The 27,075-nt window shown below is 46.6% G+C and overlaps 1 protein-coding gene across 1 annotated transcript in view; it reads left to right on the top strand.

Annotated features, from left to right (window-relative positions):
* Positions 1-25,946, top strand: part of LOC126534509 (uncharacterized) — a 60,238-nt gene extending 34,292 nt beyond the window's left edge. The window contains exons 2-5 of the mRNA XM_050181776.3: positions 18,453-18,591; positions 20,340-20,485; positions 21,195-21,324; positions 23,304-25,946. Of these exons, the coding sequence (XP_050037733.1) occupies positions 18,453-18,591; positions 20,340-20,485; positions 21,195-21,324; positions 23,304-23,547 (659 nt within the window). The 3' untranslated portion in view covers positions 23,548-25,946. The remainder of the gene's footprint in view (positions 1-18,452; positions 18,592-20,339; positions 20,486-21,194; positions 21,325-23,303) is intronic.
* The last annotated feature ends 1,129 nt before the right edge of the window (positions 25,947-27,075 follow it).

Raw genomic sequence — 27,075 nt, 5'->3', positions numbered from 1 at the left:
GTTGGTTTAGCCCAGTGGGTAAAAAAAAAAAAACGCAGCTTCTGAGCGTGAAGTCGTAGGCTCGAAACTAACTATCGCCAACGTTTTTTCTTTCGAGTTTATTTCTTATTAATTCATTTCTTTGTAGCGTTCACCGAGGCGAAGGTAAAACGCGGGCGAGGGTTTGCGCGGCCCAGGAACGCGCGGATAGCACAGGCTTCGGAGGGCGAGGGTGTGACGTGGCGTCGCGGTGATGCCCTCTCCACTCACGCAACACCTGGCTCGCCACTGGGGCAGCAGGTGTTCCTTTTCGGCCGCTCTGCTCCACCGAGGTGCACACGTTACCTCGCGTCGCACCCAATGGGACTTTCAGTGCCGTTTCGTTGCTGCGAACGCCGCCTTTTGATGCTCTCGTAGCGAAAAAGAAAGAAAGAAGAAACCTGGGAACCTAAATGAAAGCTCCCCTTCCTACAGTGACTAGATTTTAACTTGTTCTTTGGAATTCGAGGTCCGGTAGGCCAGACGCTTGTATGCACAGTGCGGCTATTTACGCCAATTCGTTGCTGAAATCCTTGAGACCGATCAAAATAAGGTGATGGGCAGCACGATCTCTTTCGGCTTCCACGACACACCTAGATTTGACTCCACAGATGAGAAACGTGTGAACCTGGATGTCGTAGCCATCTTTGCCTGTTTGGACAGTGTTGCCAGCATAAGGAGGGGATTCTGGAGTTGCCAATAGCACTAATTTGTTAGCAGGACTTTTGGAAAACCCTTTTCAAGCATTATGATAATTTCACGTAAGCCGTAAACTTAGCTATAACATTTGTCCGATTTATATGCTCTAACAGATGTAGTTAACACAACTGGGATATCTAATTATGTCGCAGTGTTACACATTCGCATACTTTCTACTTCAGTTTGCTTAAATCTACCGATTTTTCAAATTGTTTTTCGTAGTTATTGTAAGCGATTCGAGGACATAAATAAAAAAGATTGCTTCCTATGCAGTCGGTATGAGTCAAATTCATCTCTTAACTGCGACGAATTAAATTGAAATTTGTTAATCGACTGTCTAGTCAGAGCGCTTCTGCGTTTTACGTGCATTTGAATAGGCCGAATCCGAACTGGTCGTGAGGCAAAGCTTCCTCTCTTAACGAGACACCGAGCTCATTTCAGCCGGCATTTACAGAGGCCTCCTTGCCAAGTGCGTATCGGAGGCGCCAACGCCAAGCAACGCGACGGGTGAAGCACTCCACAAATGCGATCCACGCGGTCGCGGCTTGAGCTTCTATTTATATAAGCACAGATATGTATATGTATATAAAAAAGAAAGGCGGCTCCAGAGGCCTCCAGTAATCGTGGCTGTATTTTTTGCGCAAAATATACGCTTTATCTGGCGCGTAAAAAAAGCTCGAAGCTTATGCGCGGAACGGCGACACTTACTCGCCCCATCGCGACCTCTTTACCGACGCCTAGCGTGACGGCGCGCAGCACGATTCGAAAGGAAAGCCACACCGCTCGCTGGCGGCAAGTGTTGGGTAACGCAGCGGTTAGCGGGCCCCCCCGTCTCCCCTTGCGCACGCGCCAAGGGGGAGGGGGTAAGACGGGTCGGTGTATGCGCACGGGGCACGCGGCATAAAGCACTGGACCGATCCGAGGGTATACGCATGGCAGTTGCTGGCGAGGCTGTGCAATGCCGTCGGGATGGGTCGTTGCTGAGCGCGTACACTAATGCATTGCGCAAGCCGATGCTCCTCTACAGTGCACGGAATCGAAGACCCCCCGGCGTCACCTTCGACCACGACATGTATACAGGTCGTATAAGCGCGTACGTGCTGCTGCCAGAGGCAAGCCCGAGGCACTGTGGAAAAGAAAGAAAGAACGAACGAAGACAGCTCAGGGACGGGACTTGCGGGCGGCAAGAAACAGACCTTATGCTTCGGCTACTTAAGCGCTTGGTTGTATTTGCATCTGGCCTTCTGTGTTTCGTCTTGGCCCTGTTTTTTTGTTTTTTACAATGCGCCACCACCAGCCCAAGCGAACACAATGCTTGACTGAGGAATGGTAGTTTAGGGTTACGAATGTAACTTGCAATACGACGCTGATCTGGCCCTAGCATGTGGTCATACCTCAGGTAAAAAAGAAAGAACATAAAAAAAAAACAGAGGCGAATTTGTGTAGCAAATCACTGCACGCCAGCCATATGGTCGTGCAATACGTTTTCCTTCTGCATGCCAAGCCAGTCACGCAGACGCCTTCAGTGAAAACGTTGCGGCACTGTCGACTGTTCAGTCGGTTCAGCTGTTGCGCGTGAATGGACAGCTGTTGGCGTAAGGGAGGCAAATAAGAAACTCGAAAATATTCTCTGCTTCTGCATACCAGAAGATATGGCAGGCGCGTGGTACACTCTCTGTGATTAGTTTGCTGGTGACGAGGTTGTGTCATTGGGTGTTTTTAATCGTGGAACATGATGGACGTTAAAGAACACTGAAACAGAATGCGACGCAATTACCTGGATCTTAGCTTCTGCGTGCTGTTCCAGATCGTCATCTTTCATATGATACCAGATCACCATTGCTACTTGATAGTCATTTCTGTCATCGAAGTGCTGACCGGAGAAAAAGATGGCTACACCAAAACGACGTGACGACGTGACAATATTAACTTTACTAGTTGAAAATTTGGTGGGCCGTAGTGGTTCAGCCACTGTGGATATCATGGGCAGCACACGGATACAATTTTTTACAAGGCATCGTTCCCTAAAGCAGAGTGTGGCTTCTCTGGATTGTTTTTTGTAGCTTAGTTGTATGGCTGTCCTATCGCAGAGCGCTTATGTGAGTTTGCTGTCTCAAGTTACCACCTGATTCACTCTGTCGCGTAACATACTCAACATAAGCGTCGACATTTCAGGCAACGGGTGTCGCTAGATCAAGACCACATTTCATTAGTAACACCCGCAATGAGCGAATATTTTCGTACTTTCATCAGCTCTCCCTAGTTGTAATGTTCTGCTAACACTGAAATGGTAGAAGGTAGGAGCTGTACGAGCGTGGTCGTTGCCATGTAGCGGATTTATGATGACCTACTAGATTAAAATAAGAAGCCAGAGCCGTGCTGAAGTGGAGACGTTTAGAGAATTGCACGCCTTACCCATCCTTGCCGTGCTGGCTGAAATGCAGTGCTGGCGACGCGCAACAGTTCTCGAAGGTTGCGTGCCGCACGAGAGCCCGAACGAGCTGCCGATAATCGCGCCTGTTCGGTAGTGCAGTAGTTAGCGTCTCGTGTGCCGGCATTCTCGAAGGATAACTTTCGGGGATCAACTCGCGAGATTTCGCGTTACTATAGCACAGGGCGCGTCACTGTCCAACATCGTCTGCGGACGACAGTGTTCCTGGCACTGCGCCACGACGTCGTGTTTGGTACAGTGCTGGGAATGCTGTCGCTCGTAGACGCTCGTGCATCTGGCAATGGACACGCGAAATCTCACGAAAGTATCCCCAAAACTGTTCATCCGAGAACACCCCCCTCGTCTCCCAACTGCGCATTGCCGCTGGGGCTTAGTGTGAAGCTATGTTTTGTTTCTCCGCGACATATCGGCAACGGTGAAGCTGAGACGATTTCCTGGCGGCGATGAACTGACAACGACTACGTAAAGGAAAGGATAGACACAGCATGCTTGGTCGCGGACTTTTAACGGCTGTCACAGCAAAATATATACAGTTAGCCAAAATAACTAGAGCCACGAAGACAGCTGATACATGCTCGCAGAGAAATTGTGTAATTAATTTAATCGCAGAGCTCAGTTAATTGATTACGGCTACAGCGCTTCGAGTAGTCGAGAACTTAGCGCAAGTGTCTGTTGGTGAGCGCTGTTAGAGTAGGGCTACTGCCTCGTAAAGTCGGTGGTTATGGTCCCATTCGGGAACCAGTAGTGCCATTCTGAATACTGCTGAATTCCACCACGTTGGCGTTTTGAGCCAATTAGGAAGGCTGTAGGAGCACTGTCAGCCAATAAGAACTGACAGAATGGCGAATTGGCGAATATGCTAGAATATCACAGCGTCCCCGCCCCCTCCCCCCACTTCAGGACAGCAAAAACCTGTCTTTCTGAAGTATCTGGACGTGTCTTTCTCTGTAATTTCGTGCTAGTTCCTTGAGGATGCTACCATCCACTTTCAGAAATAATGCTTCAGTTATGGTAAACCAGAGGGCGCTGAGTGAAAGGGCGAAAGTCCAGCATTCAGTTCAGTTTTCACAGATGAAATTGAGGGCACTGGCAGAGCAGGTAAACAGGCAATTATTTGTACTCGACATGCATGGATGGCACAGGCAAGCAATGAACAGATGCAGTAGTGAAAATTAGAGTGTTTGCGAATGATGCCACAAAAACCTTGTGGAAGACTCCTATTTTCCAGCATACAGGTTCTGCATCGATTGGAACCGTGTCTTCGACTTTATCCTCCACATAGACTATCCCCGACGGCAGACAAAATTACTTTGCCGACTGTGACTGCGACTGTGAAAAAAAAAAAAAAGATAATTTGATTTCAGAATCAAATGGGAAGATGGTGCTGATTATGACCACTGCTGCAGTGAGGAAGCTATTGACCACGTACTTTGCCGTTGTCCCCAATGGAAAGAACACAGGCAATGGAAGGAACACAGGCCAGCTCGCGACCACGCTGGCCCGTCTTGACGATCGGCCGCTTTCGGAGCAGAGTCCTGCAAAGCCGGCCCACACAGCCGTCACACCATAAGTTGGTCAAGGAACCCTCAAAGGTTTTACATTCGAGTGCCCTGTTAGACTATAGTTCTCACAGACGTTCCCCACCTCCTCTATTATTTTTTTCATGCATTTGCATTATATTTCCGTTACTCTTTCCGTCTTTGCTTTCCAATTACTCTTCCCCAGTGAAGGGTAGCAAACCAGAAGCTCTTCTGGTTATCCTCCCTGCCTTTATCCAACAATTTCCCTCTCTCTCTGCAGTAAACATGTCCATATTCTGAAGATGTCGTTCTTTGCTGAAAAAGAAACAAGTGAGCACGTAGCAATAAATTCTAAGTTTCTGAGGGTAGTGTCGCAGGACTTGCGCCTCTGAACGGTCTCCGTTGGACTTTTCGCGGACAATGCACTGCACAAGGCGATTAAGTTTTGAAACTACATGACAGAGACGACATATAAGGAAAAAAATTATAAACAGTCGAGTAAATGACGTCTAGTGAACGCTCCGCAATCGATCACTTAATATAAGGGCGGCGTCATGTTGCGTTCGGTGCCCCTCCGAGTCCGTGAAAAAAAGAGTCAACATGGCCTTAATGCCAAGCGCACACCCTAAAAAAAATTGGCAGTGGCTTAGCTCGGCTATGCCAGGATATACGTAGCGAAAGCTAAGGCATAGCATGGTTAGCCATGGTTAATCTATATTGCAAGTCCAGGTTAGTCTGGTTGTCTAGCTATGTTGCGGCGTTTAGCCAGTCGTTCGGCGCCCTGTTCGTCTGTTTCCTGGGCGATTCGAATCATCTTCATTTTGTTCCGATGTCGATTACAGGCCCCCTCCTGCTTATCAGAATTGTCGCCGTCCACACTGGCGCCTCAACTGTGGTTGCGGCGCACGCGAGCTCTCCTTTTCAATCCTCCGACATGTTGTCAGGCATGGGACGCAGCTAAAGAAGCGAGCGGAGGCGAACGCAACGACGAGGAACGCGGTGTGACGTCATGTGCCTTCTCGGAGCATGGCCACGCCGAAGTCGCAAGTTCGCGGCCAGTAAAGCTTTCGCTTTAAGAAGTCACTGCATGGGTCTTCATGCAGGAAAATGACGTTAAAAGCGCAATGCCTCCTAGCTGCCGCTCTTTTCGTCTCTACCTACCAACGCGGCTTGCCATGCATTATACGCTCAGAGCGTTCTATGGAGGCTTCCCGGAAGGAAGGACGCAAGAAGTATTAAAACCGGTTTCGAGATGCGAATTTATTTCGAGCTGCGTTGCGCTTGATACGGTCACGTTCCAATTTTCGTTTCAGACGCTGAGCAAGAGCCAAAAAAAAAAAAAGAGAAATAATTCACGTTATGTAATCCCGGCTTATTAAGACTCGTTCTGCAGGAAGGAGAAAAATGCGTGAATGTTTCGTTTTGTTTTATCGAGGAAATAAAAGATGGAATGAGGAAAAATCCGCGAAAGTTCACCTTAAGGGTCACAAAGGAAAGAAAAGAAAAAAAAAAAGGCGGAAGGAAGGAAAGATGGCGCTGGAGGAGAGCATGGCGACATCCTTACGCTCACGGTAGCGGCAAAACGGTCGTACTTGCATGTTTATGCATGTGCCCGTACGGCAGACCCTGCCGTCTGAGTCCGGAAATCTTCGAGAGCCGCAACGCTTCCGGCATCGCTCGCACTGCGTGCCGTGTTGCACGCGAAACGACGGTGGCTTTATCGTTTCCCCGACTGAATTTGAGCGCGCGCAAATCCAGTCGCGTAGGCGTGGATGTAGGCGAAGTATACGGATACCGCCCTTGCATACTTCGAGCACGCATTGAAAGACCGGCGGCATGTTGCGATAAGGCGCGACGTACTCTGCATGCTTGGTGCGCAAGGAGCGGGAGACCTTTGGAAGCAAGAACCAGCCGGTTCCTCTTTCTCCTCTGATACCCGGTGCGAATGCAGAAAGAGGTGGATGATATCGCACTTATCTCGGCATGACGCAGGGGCCCCCGTATTGACAACAACGCACGCTTTGTTTTTGATTACAGCTCGTTTTACTGTTTACTGTTTACGTTTTACTTCTACCATTTCGGCGTTCGTGAGTTAATTCCCCAGCCTCTGAGTTTGACATTGTATTAGGAGAAAACTTAACTTCCATTGAGAATGAATTTTGGTAAATGATTTATTGCATGGTGCGCCAACTGCTACGCGGAACATTAATGCAAACAGCAAAGAAAATCTTACAAGTTTATTAGGAGTTGACGTTGACGTATGGTCTTCAAGGAACAGTAAAGATACAAATTCAGATAAGCTAAATTCGTTCAGGAATAACAGTTGCATCAATCTTGCGATGAAATAAAGCTCGGTGGACCGGGAAGCACGCAAAGGGGAAAGTCTGGTGGAGACGTTATTACGAAATTGCCGCACTGCAGACATATCACGATGTTATGCTTTCTGACATTGACCACTCGGAGCTCAATAACGAAAGGTTGCATTGTGTTCTAAAGTAAGCAATGGCTCAACGTGGCCACTTTTGAAAACTTGTCACATGAAGAAAAGAAAAAGAAAAAGAAGAGAAGGAATTGGGGAAAGGGGGCGCACACAAACAAGAACATTGGGAATTTCATGATGCCATTCTGACGTCATTGACACAGTAGTTCCGGCACAAAATTCAAGAAATGGAAGCCTGGATTTCATTTTGGCCGCTGAAAAAAATGTATTTCTGCCATGTAAGTGCCCATATAGTTGGAAATATCACTTTGTAACTTTTTCTTGTTGATTAGGTAATGTTCTTCACTGCTACTTTAACTAGGTTATAGTGAGCCGTTTCGTCTTTTTACTACGCATGGTCTGGAAAGTAGGCAAGCAAGATCGGGACCAATATATCTGGGGGAATTTACGTGGAGCTGAAATCACTGCGATCAGCGATCAATGCTGTAGCATACAATAGACATTGCTCCAACGCGCTCTCCTTCCCCGCCTTCCCTATCAAACACACAAATGTACGTTCACGACGCTCTTAAAAGCGTATGCGTGCATTTTTGCCGGTCTTGCGCCTCTTTTACCAATAGCGGATTCTCCTGCCGTACGTTAGCTCACTTACGGCATCTATTAGGGCGGATGCCTTTATTATACTGCACATCACTTTTCGATAGCAGCTGTTCACAGCTTCACACAGCTGACAGCCGTGAAAGGCAGGTCGCTGCCAGCATTGCCCCGTGGGTTAATCTCGGATGACTCCTGCCCGTTAACGCCCCCTATTGGGCCGTCTATCTTCCTTCGCCGCACGTCGACGAAGACATGCGGGCGACAGGGTGATCTTACATACCGTGACCGCTCAACTGCATGCGCCGAGGAAAGAAGAGAGAGGCGTCGCAGCCTCATCGAACGTGTGCGTCTGCGACCCGATCGCCGGGGCGATCTAGGACGGCCACCAAAATAGACCGCGTCGTCTTCGTCGTCACCGTCTCCCCCCACCGCGAATCGACAAGCGGCTCGCGCGAAGACTTCCTTCCCGCACAATACGACGGCGCCGACGATGTACGAGAACAGGAAACCGCAATGCGGCTAAAGCAGGCGTGCGGCTATGTACGTAACCGAGCGAATCGGAGGAAGAGAATAATTCTAATACTTTTGTTGCCGGCTGCTTCGCGTCTACCTTGTTCACCCCCCCCCCCTCACTTTTTCTCTCTGTCTTTAGGATCGCAGATGGCTGCAGGCGTCGAGGGGATATGGGACGTGCTTTCGCTATATCTCTCCTTCCCTTTGTGTGATTTATATTGTATGCGATAGGCGACGGATGGGGCTCTCGATATCCATGTGCGTTTTCCCCGTGGGTCGGAGAGGTGTCGCGTATTTGTCGCAATTGGTGTGAAGCTTCCTCGGTGGAAAAGTCCACTGTCCTGAAAATACTCTCGTCAGCTTGAGGTTAACAGGAAGATGAAGGCTTGAAGAGATCAGCAATGACCTGGCGAGGGATGCTGCTCGAGCCAATGTTTCGACAAGAGGACTTGTAAACGTCGGCGCTTGACTTCGTGATGACGTTTTGACGAGCGGACTTGTCTACATCATGACGACTTCGTGGTGTCGTTTCTACAAGGAGACAACTGCGTTATGTACGTTATGACTTTTCAGTGACGATTCGACAAGAATACTTGTCTACGTCAGGACTTGACTTTGCGGTGACGTTTCGATAAGGGGATTTGTCTACGTCATTTCTTGATTTTGGGGTGACGTTTCGACAAGGGGAATGGTCTAAGTCATGACTTCGCGGTGATGTTTTGATAAGGGAACTTGTCTAAGTAATACTTGAATTAGCGGTGACGTTTCCATAAGGGGACTTGTCTACGTCATGACTTGACTTCGCGGCGACGTTGCGACAAGGGAGCTTGTCTACGTCATGATGACTTTGCGGTGACGTTTCAACAAGGGGATTCGTCTATGTAATGACGAATTTACGGTGACATTTCGACAAGGGGACTTGCCTACGCCATGACTTGGCTTTGCGGTGAAGTTTTGATAAGGCCATTTGTCTACGTCATTACTTTAATTTGCGGTGACGTTTCGACAAGGGGACTTGTCTACGTCATGACGACTTCGTGGTGACGCTTCGACAAGGAGACTTAATTTCGTCATGATTTGACTTAGTGATGACGCTTCGACGAGAGCATTTGTCTACATCAGGACTTCACTTTACGGTGACGTTTCGACAAGGGGACTTATCTTTATCAGGGCGAAGACAAGCTGAAACGGCTGCTGCTGCAACATCCTCTGTGCGAACAATGTTGATCGCCGTCAAGCTTAGTTTCGCAGAGATGATGTGCCGTAGTTATCAAATTTCGACGCCTTGAATACTTCTGATGTCACGAGAGGTTAACCACATAACTATGACCCATTCTGTACTTTAAGATTAGGGCTAAATTAGGGAACTGCCACGTCAGAAGTAGCTTGCTGTTAACGGCAATGACATTTCATAAAGCCAGTTCGCCAGGCCAGGGGATACATTTATTTTTGTTCAAAAGTTCGCCCTGAGACGCATTACACAGAAGGCATCACGTGCATACCGACAAGTTTACCTTAATTTATAGCAAGTATACCTCGCTGGACTTCATGCCCGAAATCTAGCGAGAAGCGGTTGAACGACCCATGTATCCAGCGTAATTGTAATTCGGGAGGGTAGTCCAGGCGAAGGCTGGCTGCTTGGAGCTGCCTCAGACAAAAAAACTGTCATCAAGGCATTGACAAGTTTGGAGGTCATGACTCTGTGGTGATAAAACTCGCAGTGCACCGAGTCATGTCTGAGTGGAAAAACTAAACCAGGAGAACTTTGAAAAAGAAAGTCAAATTAATTAAAGGCAGTAAGATTGGCCAGAGGCACTACGCCTCATTTTGTAATTTCACCCTGGAGAAGGCCAAGGATAGATAGGCGATGACAACGATGAAAATGAACAGTGATGCGAGAATGTTGAGGGCCAAAAACAGTGCAATCTTTATTGCCATGATTCCTGTCCGGCGTCGTGCTAGAGTTTCAACAGAGAGAGAGAGAAGACAGGAAAGGCGGGAAGGTTAACCAGACGCACGTCCGGTTCGTATTCTCATTTACGGGAACCTAGTTTAAATGAGACTGACGATTCAAAATAAAGCCCCCGAGAACTTCACATGTGAAAATGTTCTGCATACGTGAGCCGAGAACTTTGTTACCCTATCACGGACGAGAGAGCACGGCAGAGCACACTTTTCGTTAACACAATGCGTCAGAAACAGGCGTTTTGTTACGGAATGGTCGCGTCGTTATAATGTAACTATAACTCTTTTCAAAGAAGCTACGAGGAGGATGTCAAACTGTCAGGTCATTATAAATTAGCTTCCCTTGTTGGAAGCAACTCGTTGCACCCTAGTGAAGGCGGATAAGAAATGGACGTTGCGCGTACGAAGGTCGGGTTGACAGCCGTGAAAGGCAAAAAGCTATAACGCGAGTGCGCATCGTTGCTGTCGTTCATCTGAGTCCTGAGCAGTGCTTGCCGAAGCTAGGAAAGCGCTTTTTTTCGAACAATATGAGCTGTCGTCACTCGGAGCTAGGCTACGAAGTTCCGCTCCTGAATGTGACGTCGCGGGCTGGATTCCCGAATGTGGCAGTCATAAATGAATGTGGAATGTAAAAAAGAACATTCATTTAGGCGTCGGCGCACCTAAAAAAGCTTCGGGTGGTGAGAATTAATTTTGAGCGCTTCACTAGGGCGTCCTTCGTGGCTCAATGCGCAGTTTTTTGCACGTTAAGCCCTATCGATCAAGTTCTTGTAAGAAGCAAGACCGACAGGTCACCCTCCTCACCAAACAACTGCACTTCCCTCTTTTTCTTCTTTGTCATCCCATTAGTTTGAGAAATATTCATCTCGCACTCTTGTCGAAGTACTTTCGAAACCCCCGAAGTCAGCGCAGACCTTAGCAGAGGAGTCCACAGCTTTCACGTAGGCACACATGCGTACCACAACTCAGGGCTGTATTCTCGAACGCGCTACTGACGCGGCTGCTGTTACGCTGCACGCAACTTGCCGAAATAAACATCGCTGTGTAGTTCCACTTTTCCTTCCGTGTGATGGAAAGTGAAGAGGAGGCGGTTCTGATGGGTCGCTGACACCTACCGCTTTTCATCTGCAAACGTTCAAGGGTGTTTGACATGCAGATTGACCACTTGGTAATGCTTTTCTTTCGTTGCGTTTTCCCTCATAAATCATTTCTATTTGTCAAATTTGCGTTTCTCGCAAGGTATAAATGTTCCATTATGGTCAGCGAACGAATTGACTTTGTTATTGCATCTGCGTGCGCTGACTCGGCATGCGAATTGACGGATAACCCTTTTTCTTACACTCGAAAGTAGACAGCTTTTTTTTGTAATTACGGCATTATTGTTTTCTTATTTGCGCACGCAGCGGCCGGAACGATACGAAGTAAGTGGCAGAACTTTATCGTAATAAAGCATGTGCCTCATAATGAAAGACGCGTCTCTTGTACTTACAGCCAGCGCAACTGAAACGCAAAGTGATGAAAAATAGGAAAAGCAAAGCACAACTAACACATGACCGCAGGGTTCTTCAGTCGCCTTGCAGCCTCGTGCAAAGCATGCCGCATTTTCAGAACTTCGTGTGAGATTGCGAGTGATACCATTGTCACTAATCGTGGAAAACAGGGAAAGCGGATGCGTTCTGGTTGAGTTTTTCTTGTTCCTGCGTGAATTTATGCTCAAAGTACATGTCGTAATGCGAACCAGGGGCGCTATAACGTAAAACTATTCCAAAATTTTTTATTCCAATTCTACAATCAGCCCTCCGCGATTGGTCAAAAACTTTTTTGGACCACCCCCACTTCGTCTGCATATCACGCGACGTCACGAAAACCGTGATAGATCCCCATCTGATGTGACGTGTACACACTGATTATGCATGATTTGACCGAACAAAAGAAAAATAGTTATTTCTGATTCGACCCCTTTTCGCCATTAGCTCTCTGCTATTGGCCAAAGCTTAAGGGCTGCCCCACCTCACCTTCCTCTCACGCGACGTCACAAAACTGCTAGAACTCATCGCGTCAAAGTGACTAGTACGTGTTAGAGATGCATTAATATGCCGAACAAAACTTAATTTTCTTCTGAACAGCCGCAGGCTGCCCCGTTCCGAAAGGAATAAAAGATGGCTGCCGCCGGTCGCCCAGGCACTGGCGAATCGCACCTGCCGGAGAGCATGGGTTTATTTCCGCATAATAAAGCTTTTTGCGTGGCCGTGTAGCGTTTTCGAGCACTTTCGGCATGTTTACGACCTCGTTCTGCCAACTCTTCTTTGCTGGGGATCGGTTTCAGCGCCATTTTTAAGCTTCCGTTGCATGCCGCCGCGATTTTCGACCAGCCACCGCAAGCTCGGTTCTCGGGTTATCCGTATACACTTCTACAGAGCTCTTAATGCAGCTTGGCATTCATAATACTCTCGAAGAGATTGCAGAGGCCCAGGAGTGCGCACAGCTGACTCGCCTCACTACAACGAAGGCAGGGAGATCCATCTTGCAGGAACTCGGATATCACCCAGATAGAGTAGCGGAGGAGTGTTGTGACGTTCCTCCGTCGATTCGTGCGAACATATGGTCGCGCCCATACCTAGGAACATTCACCCAGATCATAATCGCGGTAGAAGAGGGCAAGGGCGGCCAACATCCTTAGGTAAATACACAGTGATCAGCGACAGGTCAGCTTTGTGGATGCCGCTTCTTGTAAGGGACGTTGGGCGTCCACCATCGTGTCTGTCGATGGTCGGCAAGGAATCACCAATGCTGCCACGGTTCGGACGAGGGACTCCGAAATTGCTGAACAAATGGCTATTGCACTAGCCCTGCTGGATAGCTCACGGGATGTCATCTATAGTGATTCAAGATCTGCAGTCTGAGTATTTCAAAAAGCCACCGTTTTCATAAAGGCCCTCAGACTTCTTGGGGGCAAGGCAATCACGCGCCATTTCCTTTATTGGTTTCCCGCACATCAGGCTTAGATAAATGGTGCTCCTCCCAACCTCAACTAGTCGGTTTACGGGGCTGCGCGTGCACTTGCCCACCGCGCTGCCCTCGACCAATCGGAAGCCGACTCCTCAGAGAACAGGGACACGCCCTCCACCTACAACGAGATTACTAAACACTACTATCTACAAACACTACTTCTTTCAAACACTACTTCTTTCAATCTGTGTTTACTAATAATACAAACATGAATACAGACGAGCATTTACCATATATAACACGTTACCCAATGGGAAATCTAGAAATCAAACAAGAAGGGGTGTTCCAATTGCTGCTGAGTTTAGATGGAAAAAAATCTAGTGGACCTGACAGAATTTGTCCTGAATTTCTGAAACGCTATGCTGAATGGATGTCATACTACTTAACGATAATTTTCGCGAAATCATTACATACGCATTCTCTACCCACAGACTGGCGCAGGGCCGTAGTTATACCAGTGCACAAAGGCGGTGATCGCACACTTGTAAATAATTACCGTCCTATTTCACTCACATGTATCAGTTGTAAAATCCTGGAGCACATCATCGCAAAACATATTTTACGATTTCTAGAAGTGAATAGTTTACTTTACTCAAACCAGCATGGCTTCCGTACTGGACTATCTACCATTACACAATTAATTAAAGTAGTTCATGATCTCGCTGCCGCCTTAGATGAGAAGCATCAGATTGACGTCATTTGTATAGATTTTGCAAAAGCCTTCGATAAGGTTCCGCATAATAAGCTGATCTTTAAACTGAGAGAAATAGGTATCGATGAAAGATTAGTGCTATGGATAAAAGAATATTTAAGTGATCGTAAACAGACTGTAAGTTTAGATGGCAGCCTGTCGAGTCCACTCCAAGTGCTTTCAGGTGTTCCTCAGGGGTCAGTCTTGGGCCCACTGTTATTTCTTATATATATAAACGATATCTCTTCTGTTATTGCAGAACCGGTAAAAATGAAGCTTTTTGCAGATGATTGCCTAATCTATTCTACGGTAACCAATGTTCAGGATCAACTCAGAATTAGTCGTTGTTTAGAAAATTTCAGCCGATGGTGTAAATTATGGGGTATGAATATAAACTACAATAAATCAACATACACACATATGACTAAGAAAGTAAACGTTCTGCCTTTTAACTATTACATCGATGGTAATTTGTTAGTTCATGCTAACCAGTTTAAGTATCTAGGTGTTACAGTTACGCATAATCTGACATGGCATACGCACATAGAAAATGTGTGCTCGAAGGCGAATCAGAGATTGGGTTTCTTAAGGCAAAAACTAGGTCAAGCTTCGCGAGATGTAAAGCTGATGGCTTATAAAACTTTTGTTAGACCTTTACTTGAATACGCCTCAGTCATCTGGAGCCCTCATCAGAAAGAAATGACTACAAAGTTAGAAAAAGTTCAACGTCGTGCCGCGCGTTTCATATGCTCAAAGTACCGCCGTTTAGAATCCGTTACACTGATGTTGCAGTCTTGTGAACTGGAAACACTAGAAGTACGAAGGCTAAAAAATCGTCTGAAAGTGTTTTACAGAATACTACATGGACATTTAAAAATCAACAAAGATCAGTATGTGCATCTTCCAGGAAAACGAAGCAGTCGTGTTAACCATCAATATGTTTTACGTCCATACTTTGCTCACAGTGATGTGTTCCGCTTTTCTTTTTTCCCTGCCGTGATTGAACTCTGGAACGCAATACCAAGCTTTGTGGCAGAAGCCAGTGATGTTTGTGAATTTGAAAAATTGTTAAACATGTATTTTTGTGATTCCGCTGCCACTTGATGCACCTGTATATATGGTCTGCCTGTATTTAAACCCTCCCTGTAAGAACCCTCAGCAGAGGGTTGACAGTATGAAGAAATAAATAAATACTATCTCAGCCGTAGAACCTACTTTGTTCCCCATCCGCAGCTCAATAGAGCTCAAGCATTAACGCTCCGTCTACTAACACGTATCTCAATCCGTCGCTCTTACATAAAATCTATCCGGATACTTACACCAATGCTACCTGCCACGATTGTGGAGAAATAGCCACGCTAGACCACATGCTCTGGTGGTGTGCCCGGTCACACTCTATCATCGATAACACCTCGGCCAGATGGGAGGCGGTTCTCCTCAGCCCTCTTCTGGCTGACCAACTCTGGGCTGTCCAGCAGGCCCACGATGCGGCCGAGAGGCTCGTCCTTCCGTTTCCCGCGTGGGAGCGGCCCGCTTCGTGAAGACTCACGATCTGCAGGACTTCATTAAAGTTTTTCCATACCATACCATACCATACCATACCATACCATACCGTACCATACCGCAAGCTAAGTAAGGGGAAGTGAGCCAATCGCAGTCGCCGACGCCACCCTCTTGATCCGGTTATCGATTTTCAGTGCAGTGGCTCAGCCTCATTAAATCCCTCTCCACTTGAGCGTGCTCCTCACCTCTTGTCAGCCAGTTAGATAAGATAAGCCGCTCAGTGTAGGCGATGTTATTCGTTTTTCAAGCAAACAAAAGTGACTTCCTATGAACGAAGAGAGCGTTTGACTGGTCTCTTCAGACAACCCTGCGGGCCACCACCCGATGCTTGCGTTGGCGGTTACGCAAATTTGACGTCCGGTAATTGGAACAAAAAATATTAGAATAGTTTTACTTTAAAGAGCCCCAAGACAACATCTCCAGCAAGAACACACAAGGTTCCAACAGAAACTCACGGCCACAAATAGTAGGTTCTGAGCAGAACGCGGAAAGTAAGAAAAGCCGGATTTCCTTGCGGCGCGGACGCTTACCACGAGAACTATAGGCGCACCGCTATGGCAGCGAACACAGGCGGTGCCTGAATACACACATTTCATTCTTTTTAGTAAGGGGCAGAGTCGGTATCTTGGCTATGTCTTCTAATAGCCTGCTCTTAGGTAGTTTATTCTTACACAGTTTTGAGTTAAGAATCGGGACCTAGGAAACGCAGATTCTTGCTTTCGTCACGAAGTGTGAACAAAATAATGTTTTGCCTTGGTTTCGTGCTTCGAAGGCATACTTCGACATGCGTCGGCTTCCTTGCACATATGCGTTAAGCCTCCTGTGAAAAGCGCTAACTTAACTACAGGTTATTGGCGAATACTTTCTGTCATTTGTGGGAAAATCTATGGCCAAGAAGGCAATGGCCTTGTTGGAGACATGTGCAGTCTGATGACATTTGTGGTGCCTGAAAGTGATTTATTTACTATGGATAGGGAATGCTAGCAACAAGTAAAATATGTCGCGAACTTTTTCACTAGGTTATATTGTTATATTAACGAAGGATGCTGATTGGTGGAGTGGAACATTTCACACATTTAACAGTTCGAGAGCAAATGCCGGACAGTCTTGCGTAATAAAAATAAAGCAAAAAATATATGAAAGGTATCACATATTTATCATAACCTGACGTATATAAACTGTAGGAAATCTTTTTCTAGTGTTCACAGGCATTGCGCAGAAGCTTCACTTATAACCTCTCTAAACAAAAACAGAAAGAGAAACCAAATTGAATTTTCAAATACGTTTGCGATACCATACCAGAAGCATTGTAAATCATCCAAGTCAAATGCAGAAACAAACGAACAAATCTTACTTGAGTGGCGTACAAAAAAGTGATGTGCAGGGCAAGTATCTCTCTCTCACACACACACACACACACACACACACACACACACACACACACACACACACACACACACACACACACACACACACACACACACACACACACACACGCACACACGCACACGCACACACACACACACACGCACACACGCATACGCACGCACACGCGCACGCACACGCACGCACACACACACACACACACACACACACACACACACACACACACACACACACACACACACACACACACACACGCACACACGCACACACGCACACACAGAGACACACACACAGACACACACACACACACACACACACACACACGCACACACGCACACACGCACACACACAGACACACACACAGACACACACACACACACACACACACACACACACACACACGCGCACACACGCACACACGCACACACACAGACACACAGACACAGACACACACACACACACACACACACACACACACACACACACACACACACACACACACACACACACACACACACACACACACACACACACACACACACACACACACACACACACACACACACACACACACACACACACACACACAAGAAGGAGCGTTCGGGTAGCGCAACTACCAAAACGGTACGAAAACTAATAAAGCTATCTACAAAAACGCCTATGCGAATCTCTATACTGAACATACTGCTTGCGTGGAGTACAGTTTGGTGGTTCATATCCAGTTTAACCGTGCGCAGCTTCTGTCCAAATATGGGCAGTGCCGTTAACTAGGATAGAGAACACATGAACCAATAGAGAAGTGTACAACCACCTGCTTCTGGAGCAGATGACTGCTTTTGTTATTGTTTATTAAGTGCACACCAATGGGAAGCAGCTGACTGGCAGTTGATGGCGTTGGTACCTTGATGCAGACCCGCGGAATCCGTTGACATTGGTTCAGCCACAAATGCCAGCCAGAGCGTCAGCAAACTTCTGGGAATATTTTAAGATGCTAAGTGCAGGCGTTTTTGCTGTGCAATTGTTATGCCATAGCCCGAACATTGTTCCCAGTGAGAGTGTGTAGTCGCACGCTTACTTATTATCTCTGAGAAGCACTACAACAAAGGGGGTTCAGAAGGCAGCCTTAAACGCACACCATCTTTTATTGTGTTAAATTAACTATCATGCGGCCTCCTTTGCTACTTTTCTATTGGCATGCATATTTTACTATTGCTTGAACTTTCAGGGAACTAGGCATAAACGCGTGCCGACTATTATTTACATTAAATTTTACTACTAGTTCCAATTCTTTCTTTAGCAGGCCTGTTCGTTATGTATTGTTTCCCTAAGCGAAAAGATGATCCACCCATGATTCTAGCCTCTCCTCAATGGAGGAACGGGGTCCGATTGAACGTGCGGAAAGATGGACACATTGAACGCGTGAGAACAATCTGAAGCCTCTAGGAAACGTTCTCGTTCAAAAACAAACCAGCCAATAATTTCTCCTAATGCCTTAAGACAGAATAGAAACATCTACCTGACCATACTTAGGACGCTATAATGTCGTTGTTGCTCTGAATATACTATTGCCTGACGCCCATGTTTTCTGCATCCGCGCAGGTCTTCGGCCGGCGGTGGGCATCTCTCTCAAGCTGGGCTGCAGCATAGAAGTGCTGGACAAGTGTGGCGCTGACTTGGTCATTTTCGGCACCGGCCACACAGTTCCCAACACCACCAAAGAGCTGCTCAAGCAGTGCGAGTGAGTATGCCCCGCGGCAGCAACGCACCGCGAATTCGCGCTCGCACTATTCTCTCGTTTGGATGTGGTGTGAGCGCATGGGGCCCTGATAGGCACACAGATGTTCTTATATTATCACTTATGTGGACGTTTCAGGCGCATTTCCGCCGTCGTTGTCGGCGCGGTGATGTTCCGCATGAAGTTCAAGTCTAATAATGTTGCCGTGCGTCGTTTGCTGTGGGTTCGAGCGAGCGCAAGCGAGGGTGAGCCAAGAACCATGGTGGCTCGAACTCGCATGCGCAAGGGAGGAAGGTGGGGAGGAAGCGCGCCGCCTTTCATCGTGAGTGAGGCACCGGAAGTTGGGGCGGACGTTCAACTCCGTCGGCGGCTTTGTGTGGCACGGCTGACCACGGCCGCGTGGGCCCTTTCTTGAAAGCGATCTGCGATGGTTACAGAGTCTAAGTGCGCCGAGGGCTGATAGCTTCTTGTGCGCTGTGTTCTCGCCGCTTAGTTCGCGTTGAAGCGAGAGGCAGCACGAAGGTCAATTCGTTTACTGCTTCTGCAGCTGCTATTCCTCACGCCAGCGTTTTTACAGGGAGTGTCGGTGGTCATCGAGTGAGATGTGTTTACGTTTGCCTGTGTTCGCGTGACATCATGCTGTTAATTTAGCTAGTAAGCGAATAATTGCGACTTTATACGGCCGATAAAGCTATTATATCCCGACTTCGTTTAACTGCGTAATAATTTGATATCGCAAGCGATGCTTCTCCGTTCAGGCGAAACTGCGACATTTTGTTTATTCTTTGCTTCACTGACTTTGTTCGTAAAAGCGAGGCCTTTTTTGCCTTCACACGTCAGGTTTCCTGCTTTTCTGGTAACGCTGCTATAAGCACACTAGCGATGCTGCTCGGCGCTGGTTACCTGTCTGTCTATCGGCCGGTTTCATGTGCATTAAAGTGGGCGATCCTAGAGATGGATGTAATACTAGGCTAGTATAGTTTTGGGGATGGTGTACTCACGACTGGGTCGATCAGGGTGAGAGCGAAATAGTAAACAGGGCCGATCGGAATATTTCGTAATCAAAAGCGAGCCGGTCCATGAGAGTGTGTGGTCAAAGGTGGTAATATGCTGGACTGGTCCTTACGCTAGCGCTAGACCGGTGTCATCGCAAGGGTTTTAATGTCGTGTATAACGCGAGTAGATTCTGCAGGCTGCAAAATCCTGATAATACTAATAATGACATCGCATTGCAGTGGCTAAACTGTGGCATGCATGGACGCAGCTTCTGCGTCCATGCATGCCACATGTGGCATGTCACATCTGCCACATGTGCATGCCACATCTGCCACATGTGCATGCCACATGGCATGCCACATCTGCCACATGTGGCAGCGGGGTTCTCTCGTACAGCTGTGGCGCAGAGAGGGAAAACACCAGGAACATTTACAGCACAAATGACAAAACAACACAAAAGTGTGTTTTGAATGTACTACATGTCCTGTGTCTATAATTCCATTTATTATTGCATTCACCATGAAAAGCATGCTAGAAGTGTCATCAAGCAAAACTCTCTACTTTTCAATAAAGCGCCCCATTCTCCCACTCGATGCGTTTTCTTTGTGCGTAATTTTTTCGCTAGCCGGACGGCACTAACACTACTTCTGTTCATTCACTTGGCCGAACGTTTTTTGATAAATTTGTGAACAGACTGGATACTGGACTAGTGCATGAGCGAGTGATCCACTCAGCGACCTGATGTTCCATCGCAGGATCGAGTTCTCTGCCGGTGTCTGCGCGAGGCAGTTCGCCAACCGATGCCTTCCTCCGCTTCCACGTGGCATGGTCGTGGTCATCCTGGAAGGCATCAGCCAGGAAGTCTCCTCCAAATGCAATGTCTCCAATCCACTACACGATGGTTGGTGGGGACTTAATGCACGGAAAGAAACGGGGTCGAACTCGCAGAAGTGCATGCGTTTGCCTAGAATGATGTGAATTGACAAGATTAGTTTCCTGGAAGTGCACTCAGATATTTTATTGAAAATTAAGGTATAATACGCTTATAGTTTTTTCCTCCAAGTGCAATGTCTCTAATCCACTACACGATGGTTGGTGGGGCCTTAATGCACAGAAAGAAACGGTGTCGAACTCACAGAAATGCATGTAATTACCTAGAATGATTTGAATTGACAGAATTAGTTTCCAGGAAGTGTACTTAAGGATTTTAATGAAAAATTAAGGTATAATACGCTTATCATTTTGGCTTACGGGCGTAAATAGATACGTGCAACTTGAGTTAAGTATGTGCTGGTGATACTGCGATTACCGTAAACTTCGGTACTTTCGCTAGTGACACTTTTCAGCAAACGCGGATAGATAAAAACACAATTTTTTAAATATATTCAAGTGTCTATATAAGTGTTAAAACAGCAACAGATTTACGATAAAAGATCTTTTGAAAAATATAAATAAAGCGGCAAACTGGATATGGATAAAGAAAAAGGACAAAATATATAAACTATGTTGTAGAGGCTGATTGTTCTTGTAGTTTTAGTGCTTACGTGTTGCTCCAAAAGATTATGAAATCAAAGGTGAACAACCCCAGTCGCGTACTCCTTTGTTCGCAGAGTTCCTGAAGCATGCTCCCTGCATGAACAAGGTGGGCGACACGCTTCACATGTGCATGAAGAAGCTCACGCTAAGCCTCGACTACAGCGCCAGCATCGAGCCACACCTAAGGGTCGGCCGCTCCTGCTGGTAAGCACTGAGTAATTATACACAACCCGTTATCTGGATGCAGCTTATCGCCTTCAGGCCCGCATTATGACTTGGTGTTTTAAAAGGACAACTGCAACGAAACTTTTCTTTGGCTGGTAACGAGTGGTAACGAGTGGGTATTATACGTTATCGAAGCAATCTTGGCAAAGAGGCAGGGCTGGCAATCGTATGATTTTCTTGTTATATTAGTCGCCTTCTAATAGCCCTTATGAAGATTACGCACGCAGCTAGTGGTTAGCGGTAATGACGTAAGTCTCAGCGCATAACGTCCAACATTTCTTTCAGCGCTCCGTGGGCAGCCACACGCGGTGCCCAATCTCTGAGCTCACGCCGATGAGTCACGCGATTTGAGTCGTGTGTAACTTCGGGCGAGTGGAAATGGGTGCGTTTTTTTGGGGGGTATTCGATGTAGAAAGTGACTAATTTTGCGAACTTCTCGCGACGCACCCACTTAATTTTAAGAACGTAAAATTTTGCACAGGGGCTGTTGTGTATGTACACCATATAAATCTATAGGCTCTTGGCCCGAAATGTCCTTGCGAGTTGACACTTAAGAGGAGGCTCTATACCTTGGGAATAACTAATTAAACTTAACGTTACGTGCCTGTTCTCACTGTTTAAAACAAAAGCAATATCGCTCGCGATGTTTATATTTTGAGAAAATTTTAGAAGTGTTTGAATGAATCTCCAAGCAAATGCGGAAATGTGTGGAAATAATTAAGGGTTCAATGAAAAGTGCGAAACCCGTCGTTTTAAGCCTATTTAGAGGGGTTTATAAAATTTTGAAGTGAAATCTGGGCCATTCCAAGGGTGACGTGTACCGAGAGTTTCAAATTTGTGTGTTTTATTTTATGTCTTTTACATTTTCATGCGCTATATACGACGCGCCTAACTGCGAGGTCGCTAACAGTGCCCTAGATAACCGTGTGCGACCAATCTGCGAACAGGGAGAGGGCAAGAAAGAATGTGCTATCACAGAAATGAAACCCCTATCTGACTATCTGAATTTCTCGTAATCTGTCCGCCTTCATTGAAAATGAGCAGCCATGACCTAAACTATTGCTTTTTCTTCTGTTTACACCTTTCTGTCGATACTGTTGGGATAAATATTGCAATTAGAGCACAAATTTTGTTACTGTTACCTAAGGTGTTTCCAGATACGCTATTACGACGAGCGGAAAGCTGAGTGCTTGAGCACGATAAGTTCATTAATGTAATCGAACGCATCTCGATTTTTTTTTGAAAAACTGTGCCATTGCACTCAAAGGCGGCTTTGAAGAAGACTACCACAGTATCTGCGTATATTTGCGGGCACATGTAACAGTTCTCGTGACGCAAAATTAGCGCCGCTGGCGGCATGACGGGCAGTCAGACACTGAAAATTTATTTCATGAGGCATCTGATGGTGTGTTAACGATGCTGTTAATTATTCGCTAGAAACGACGCTCTGCCACGGAAGTCGTGCTTTGTTGCTCGGCGCTGTTTGGGTGCCGGTCGTTGATACACCGTATTAAGGAATTTGTTAAGACAACTTTGATTTTGGAAGCCTCTCGCGCAGGCACGATTATCGTTCTGCATTGCATGCCATGCTTTTAAAAAAAATATCTGTGCATTTATTCAACGTGGCATGCAGCGCAGAGGACCGGGTTGATGTTATGCAACCATCATAAACCAAGGGGTTTGTCCTGTTGGCATATTGCTTGTCCTGTCGTCCGCCGTGTTCGCCATACTGAGTGGAAGCCAGCCACTTCAGCTTACGAATTCGGGCGCTGTGCCTTCAAAGCACCTACAAGGGTGAAACTTTGAAAGTATTTCTAATTGTAGGCTACTATAGGTACTTCGCGAGATGGAAGGACAAAACACGGGGTCACATTTCGTTTTGCTCCTTTCTGCTGCACGCTCTTTTCATACGCGGGTTTAATCGCTCTCTCATTCACCATTCGTTTCACAACGCGCAGCAACTTCGCCGAGTACCTCAAGTGTTCGGGCGACGCGATGCGAAAGCAGTGTGGCGCCGAGGCGGAGGACTACATCAAGAAGCTACTGACGAGGTCGGCGGGCGACTTCATCGAGATCGCCTGCATCAACCACCGCACCGACTTTGAGTCGTGCAAGTCATCCGCGGCCGTGGTGGACATGTCCACGACGCGAATCACCTCGCTGCTGTCGCCCATGGCCAAGCTGGTGTCGGCCGAGGGCTAGCACGCGCATTAGCGGCCGACATTCCCCGTTCCCTCGGCTCACGTCAGGGAACGGGAAAAGAAGCGCGGTTATGATGAAACACCATAGATAATGGAGCTGACTGCAACAGGACAACGGGGTTCTGTTGGGACCCGGACAGGGCTTGAACGGGACCATACTTAGCCAGCCATAGACTCGTGTTCATTAAGAAATCACCTGTATGGACAGGACTCGTCTCTCCCTCTCCGGAGGCGCAAATGGGGACCATTGTGAGGCCACTGGGGCTGTCATGCATGTTCTCCGTAGGAAGCATCTGGCATGGCTTGATGCGCCACTGACGGGTTGGATACGTGGTTTGTCCATGTCCTTAGTTAGCTAGAGCTCCAAAACGGCGCAGCAGGTGGCGGTCAGTGACGTGGTGCCTTTATTGCAGTTTCTTCTACAAGGTCCTCAAAGTTAAACAGTTTTTAATAATAATAATAATAAAACAACGCTATCCTAGCTACGCAGAATCTGCTTGTGCAGGCGGTTTATGTGCTTTTGCGGACACAATTTTCGCGAACAATTGTAGTCATCGAGCGCAAATTTAACACGAACTTTTCAATACATTTTTTGCTATCCTAATTACGGTATATGTGAATACTTGAAACGTCATGACATCCGTATTTCGACACCACTTCCATCTGATTCCCCAGGAGCGCTTCGGTTCCGAGATATTCATCGTCAAATTTTATTCTCGGTCGGCTTATTTTGCATTTGCGAGCTTGGATCTCGATGCACCGTCAAGCCGTGAGGGAACGTAAACGTGAGGAAAAAAGAAAAAGTCAGTCGTTGCTTGATTTTATTAGCCTACAGAAGAGCGCGCAGCTGTTATCAGCTTCGCCCTGCTTGCAACCCATATTCTACGTGCATGTCTACGTCACAATGGGGGTCTGAAGTAGTGTCGAGACTAATGCTTCTGAAAGCGAAATTAGCTGAATGAGTGTCATATCTGATGATGAATATATTCGCAACAGAAACGCCCCAGGAGAACCAAGCAAAGTGACGTTGTCTTCAAAATGTGTGCTGATGTTTCCAATATAAACACATACATTAATCGTGTAAGCAGGGAAATCATTTAAGAAGTTTTTGTTGATTATTTGCTTAGCAACCGAATTTTTCTCGAAAACTGTGTCCTCCGAAGCGCAGCAACCACTTGTGCAAACAGGTTTTGCCTAGCTAGAATAGCGTTTTTTATTAAAGTTTCTGTTAGTTTTAACTTTGAAGGACCCGTAGCTTACTTTTCTGAATCTGTCGCTTAGTGGCACAGTTGTCGATGGCGTCAAATATTAACCTTGAAGGCACTCTAATCTAAAGAAGGAATACACTGCCAAAGTGAGCAGAGTAGGCAAGAGGGATTATTCATTAGAAACATCTGTTTCGGAAATCAATGTAACGTAACGTGCATGCGCTCTAAGTAATTTTGACTGCCTAGTACTGCAGAAAAACCTATGAGTGACTTGTTGCCATTGCAAAATCACAGGCGTGAAATCATAGGCTACAAGCCTGCGTGTATCGGTTAGAACACAACAGAAGCTCTTGATTGCTTTGCAGCGTTGGTCTCTTTCCGCAAGGAGGCAGTCATGGACGTCTTCAAAACACATCTACCACGAAGAAGTCCATCAAGGTGGCAAGCGTATCTCCTTTTATGTGTGCAGAATTCTCACTATAGGAGTACCCATTGCGGTACATATTATGAGCCTGTTCACCGCTTCAGGAAAGCGTGGGAGACTGTGCGCTGACAAACATGATGCTGTTTCAGAAACGGCGCGACGCACGTCTGTTTGGTGAAAGGAACAAAGAACTCTAGGTTCTACACTTCTTCTTAGGTCTCAGGCCTAAGGCTCACCGATAAGGAGTCCTTGCATATTTACGCGGAAAATGGTGCTGGCGGTCATCCTAACACGTTCATCTTTTCTCCCTGCGCTCATCCAGAAAATTAAAAGGCACGTACACTTTCGAGGGACGTCAGCAGATATGATCAGCTTTGGAAACATTGAATGTCCGCTCGCACATAACTGGTTGAAAAAAAAAAGAGAAAGAAATGTGCTTTGTGGATCTCGTATAGTCATTTTTTTGGTGTCACGGGGTTACCCTCTCATAACTTTTCGAGTACTCGAGGACACGACGCCGGCTCATTCCGTAGAAGCAGGATCTAAGCTTGGATCTAAGCTTGGATCTAAGTAAGCTTCGAGCATCAGCGTTTTCGGACAGGCAGGAAGCCGTGCCGAAATATTTGTCGTGCTGTGAACTTTTATTCTTATTTTTGGCATTGTTGTAACAACTGGTATTTCTCTCTCTAGATCTTCTGCGCTGGCGCCTATGGTGCTGTGTAGTGTTTGAATGAGTATGAAATAAAAGACAGTCGTTTTCTGGAAAAATTCTTTGATAGTCATGAAAAATAGTGTTTCCAAGAATGCCCACAGTGTGTTGACACCAGTGAGTACAAATGCGAGTACGGACACTCATACTGAGAGTATCTCTTCGCTTCGGCCGGCAGGAAACAATGCCCAAACATTCGAACAATGACCGCTTTTTCTAGCCGACAGTCACCAACACAGACGGATCCGAAGTAGGCACCACACCTCGGTTCATTAATGAGCAGCCCTCGAATCAGCGTCTGATAATTTTCGACTTGAAATGAAGCATTTGTAACCCTCCTAGCATTACGTGACAGTTCGCAACGTTAAACGGGTGAAAATCGGCAACGATTGCATTAGTTTAAGCACGTTGACGTATCAGGAAAAGTGATCCTAGTGCACAAACTAAACGATCATTCGGTTCAGCGTTAACGCAACGAGCTTCACGAAGGGTACACGTGAAAGGAAGCATGAAATCATATTAGCAAACCACTTCCCATCCCGACTTCACCTTCTATTTATAAGGTACATAAATTTTTATCATTGCAACTGGGCTGGTCAGCTTTGCCTGCATCGAGGTTCGCCAGAAGTTGTCCCAGAAGGCCCTTCAAACAGCTAGTGTGCAAGTCTGGGCTGCCATAGATGGAATGAAAGGGACTCCTAATGATTTTGGTATTTGAACTTTGTATTGCTAAAAGGACAATTGCAAAAGAAGTAAAAGTGGTTTAGAAGACATTTATATGCTGACTCTCAATCCATTTTGAGAAGGAACCGCCGCAAAACAAGCTTTTCGCAGCCACGACATGGTATCGTAAGCCCAGTGTATTCGCGACAAGACCACCACCTCTCCTTGAGTGCGTATTATTTTGCGCACATCTAGAGTGTTTTGAAGCACTGGTACAAAGCTTTGGGCTGTTCGGGTGTACGCGACATCGAATCGTAGTGTCTACTTCAACCTGATCTCTGTCTTCGGCTCAGCGGTTGGTACTCTATTCGACCATTGCCTTAATTAGGTGTTAATGATACAGTTAATGATACAAATGCAGCAGTTGACACCAGCTGCTGCATTTGTCTTAATGTGTGGCACCCATTTCCAACAAATGGCAGGCTTCACACGTATAGGAATGTTCCTTAAGTATAGGAATATTCT

Source organism: Dermacentor andersoni, chromosome 7 (assembly GCF_023375885.2).
Source record: "Dermacentor andersoni chromosome 7, qqDerAnde1_hic_scaffold, whole genome shotgun sequence".
Classification (NCBI taxonomy): domain Eukaryota; kingdom Metazoa; phylum Arthropoda; class Arachnida; order Ixodida; family Ixodidae; genus Dermacentor; species Dermacentor andersoni.
Note: the sequence above shows the minus strand (reverse complement) of the source record. Positions and strands in the feature narration are given on the sequence as shown.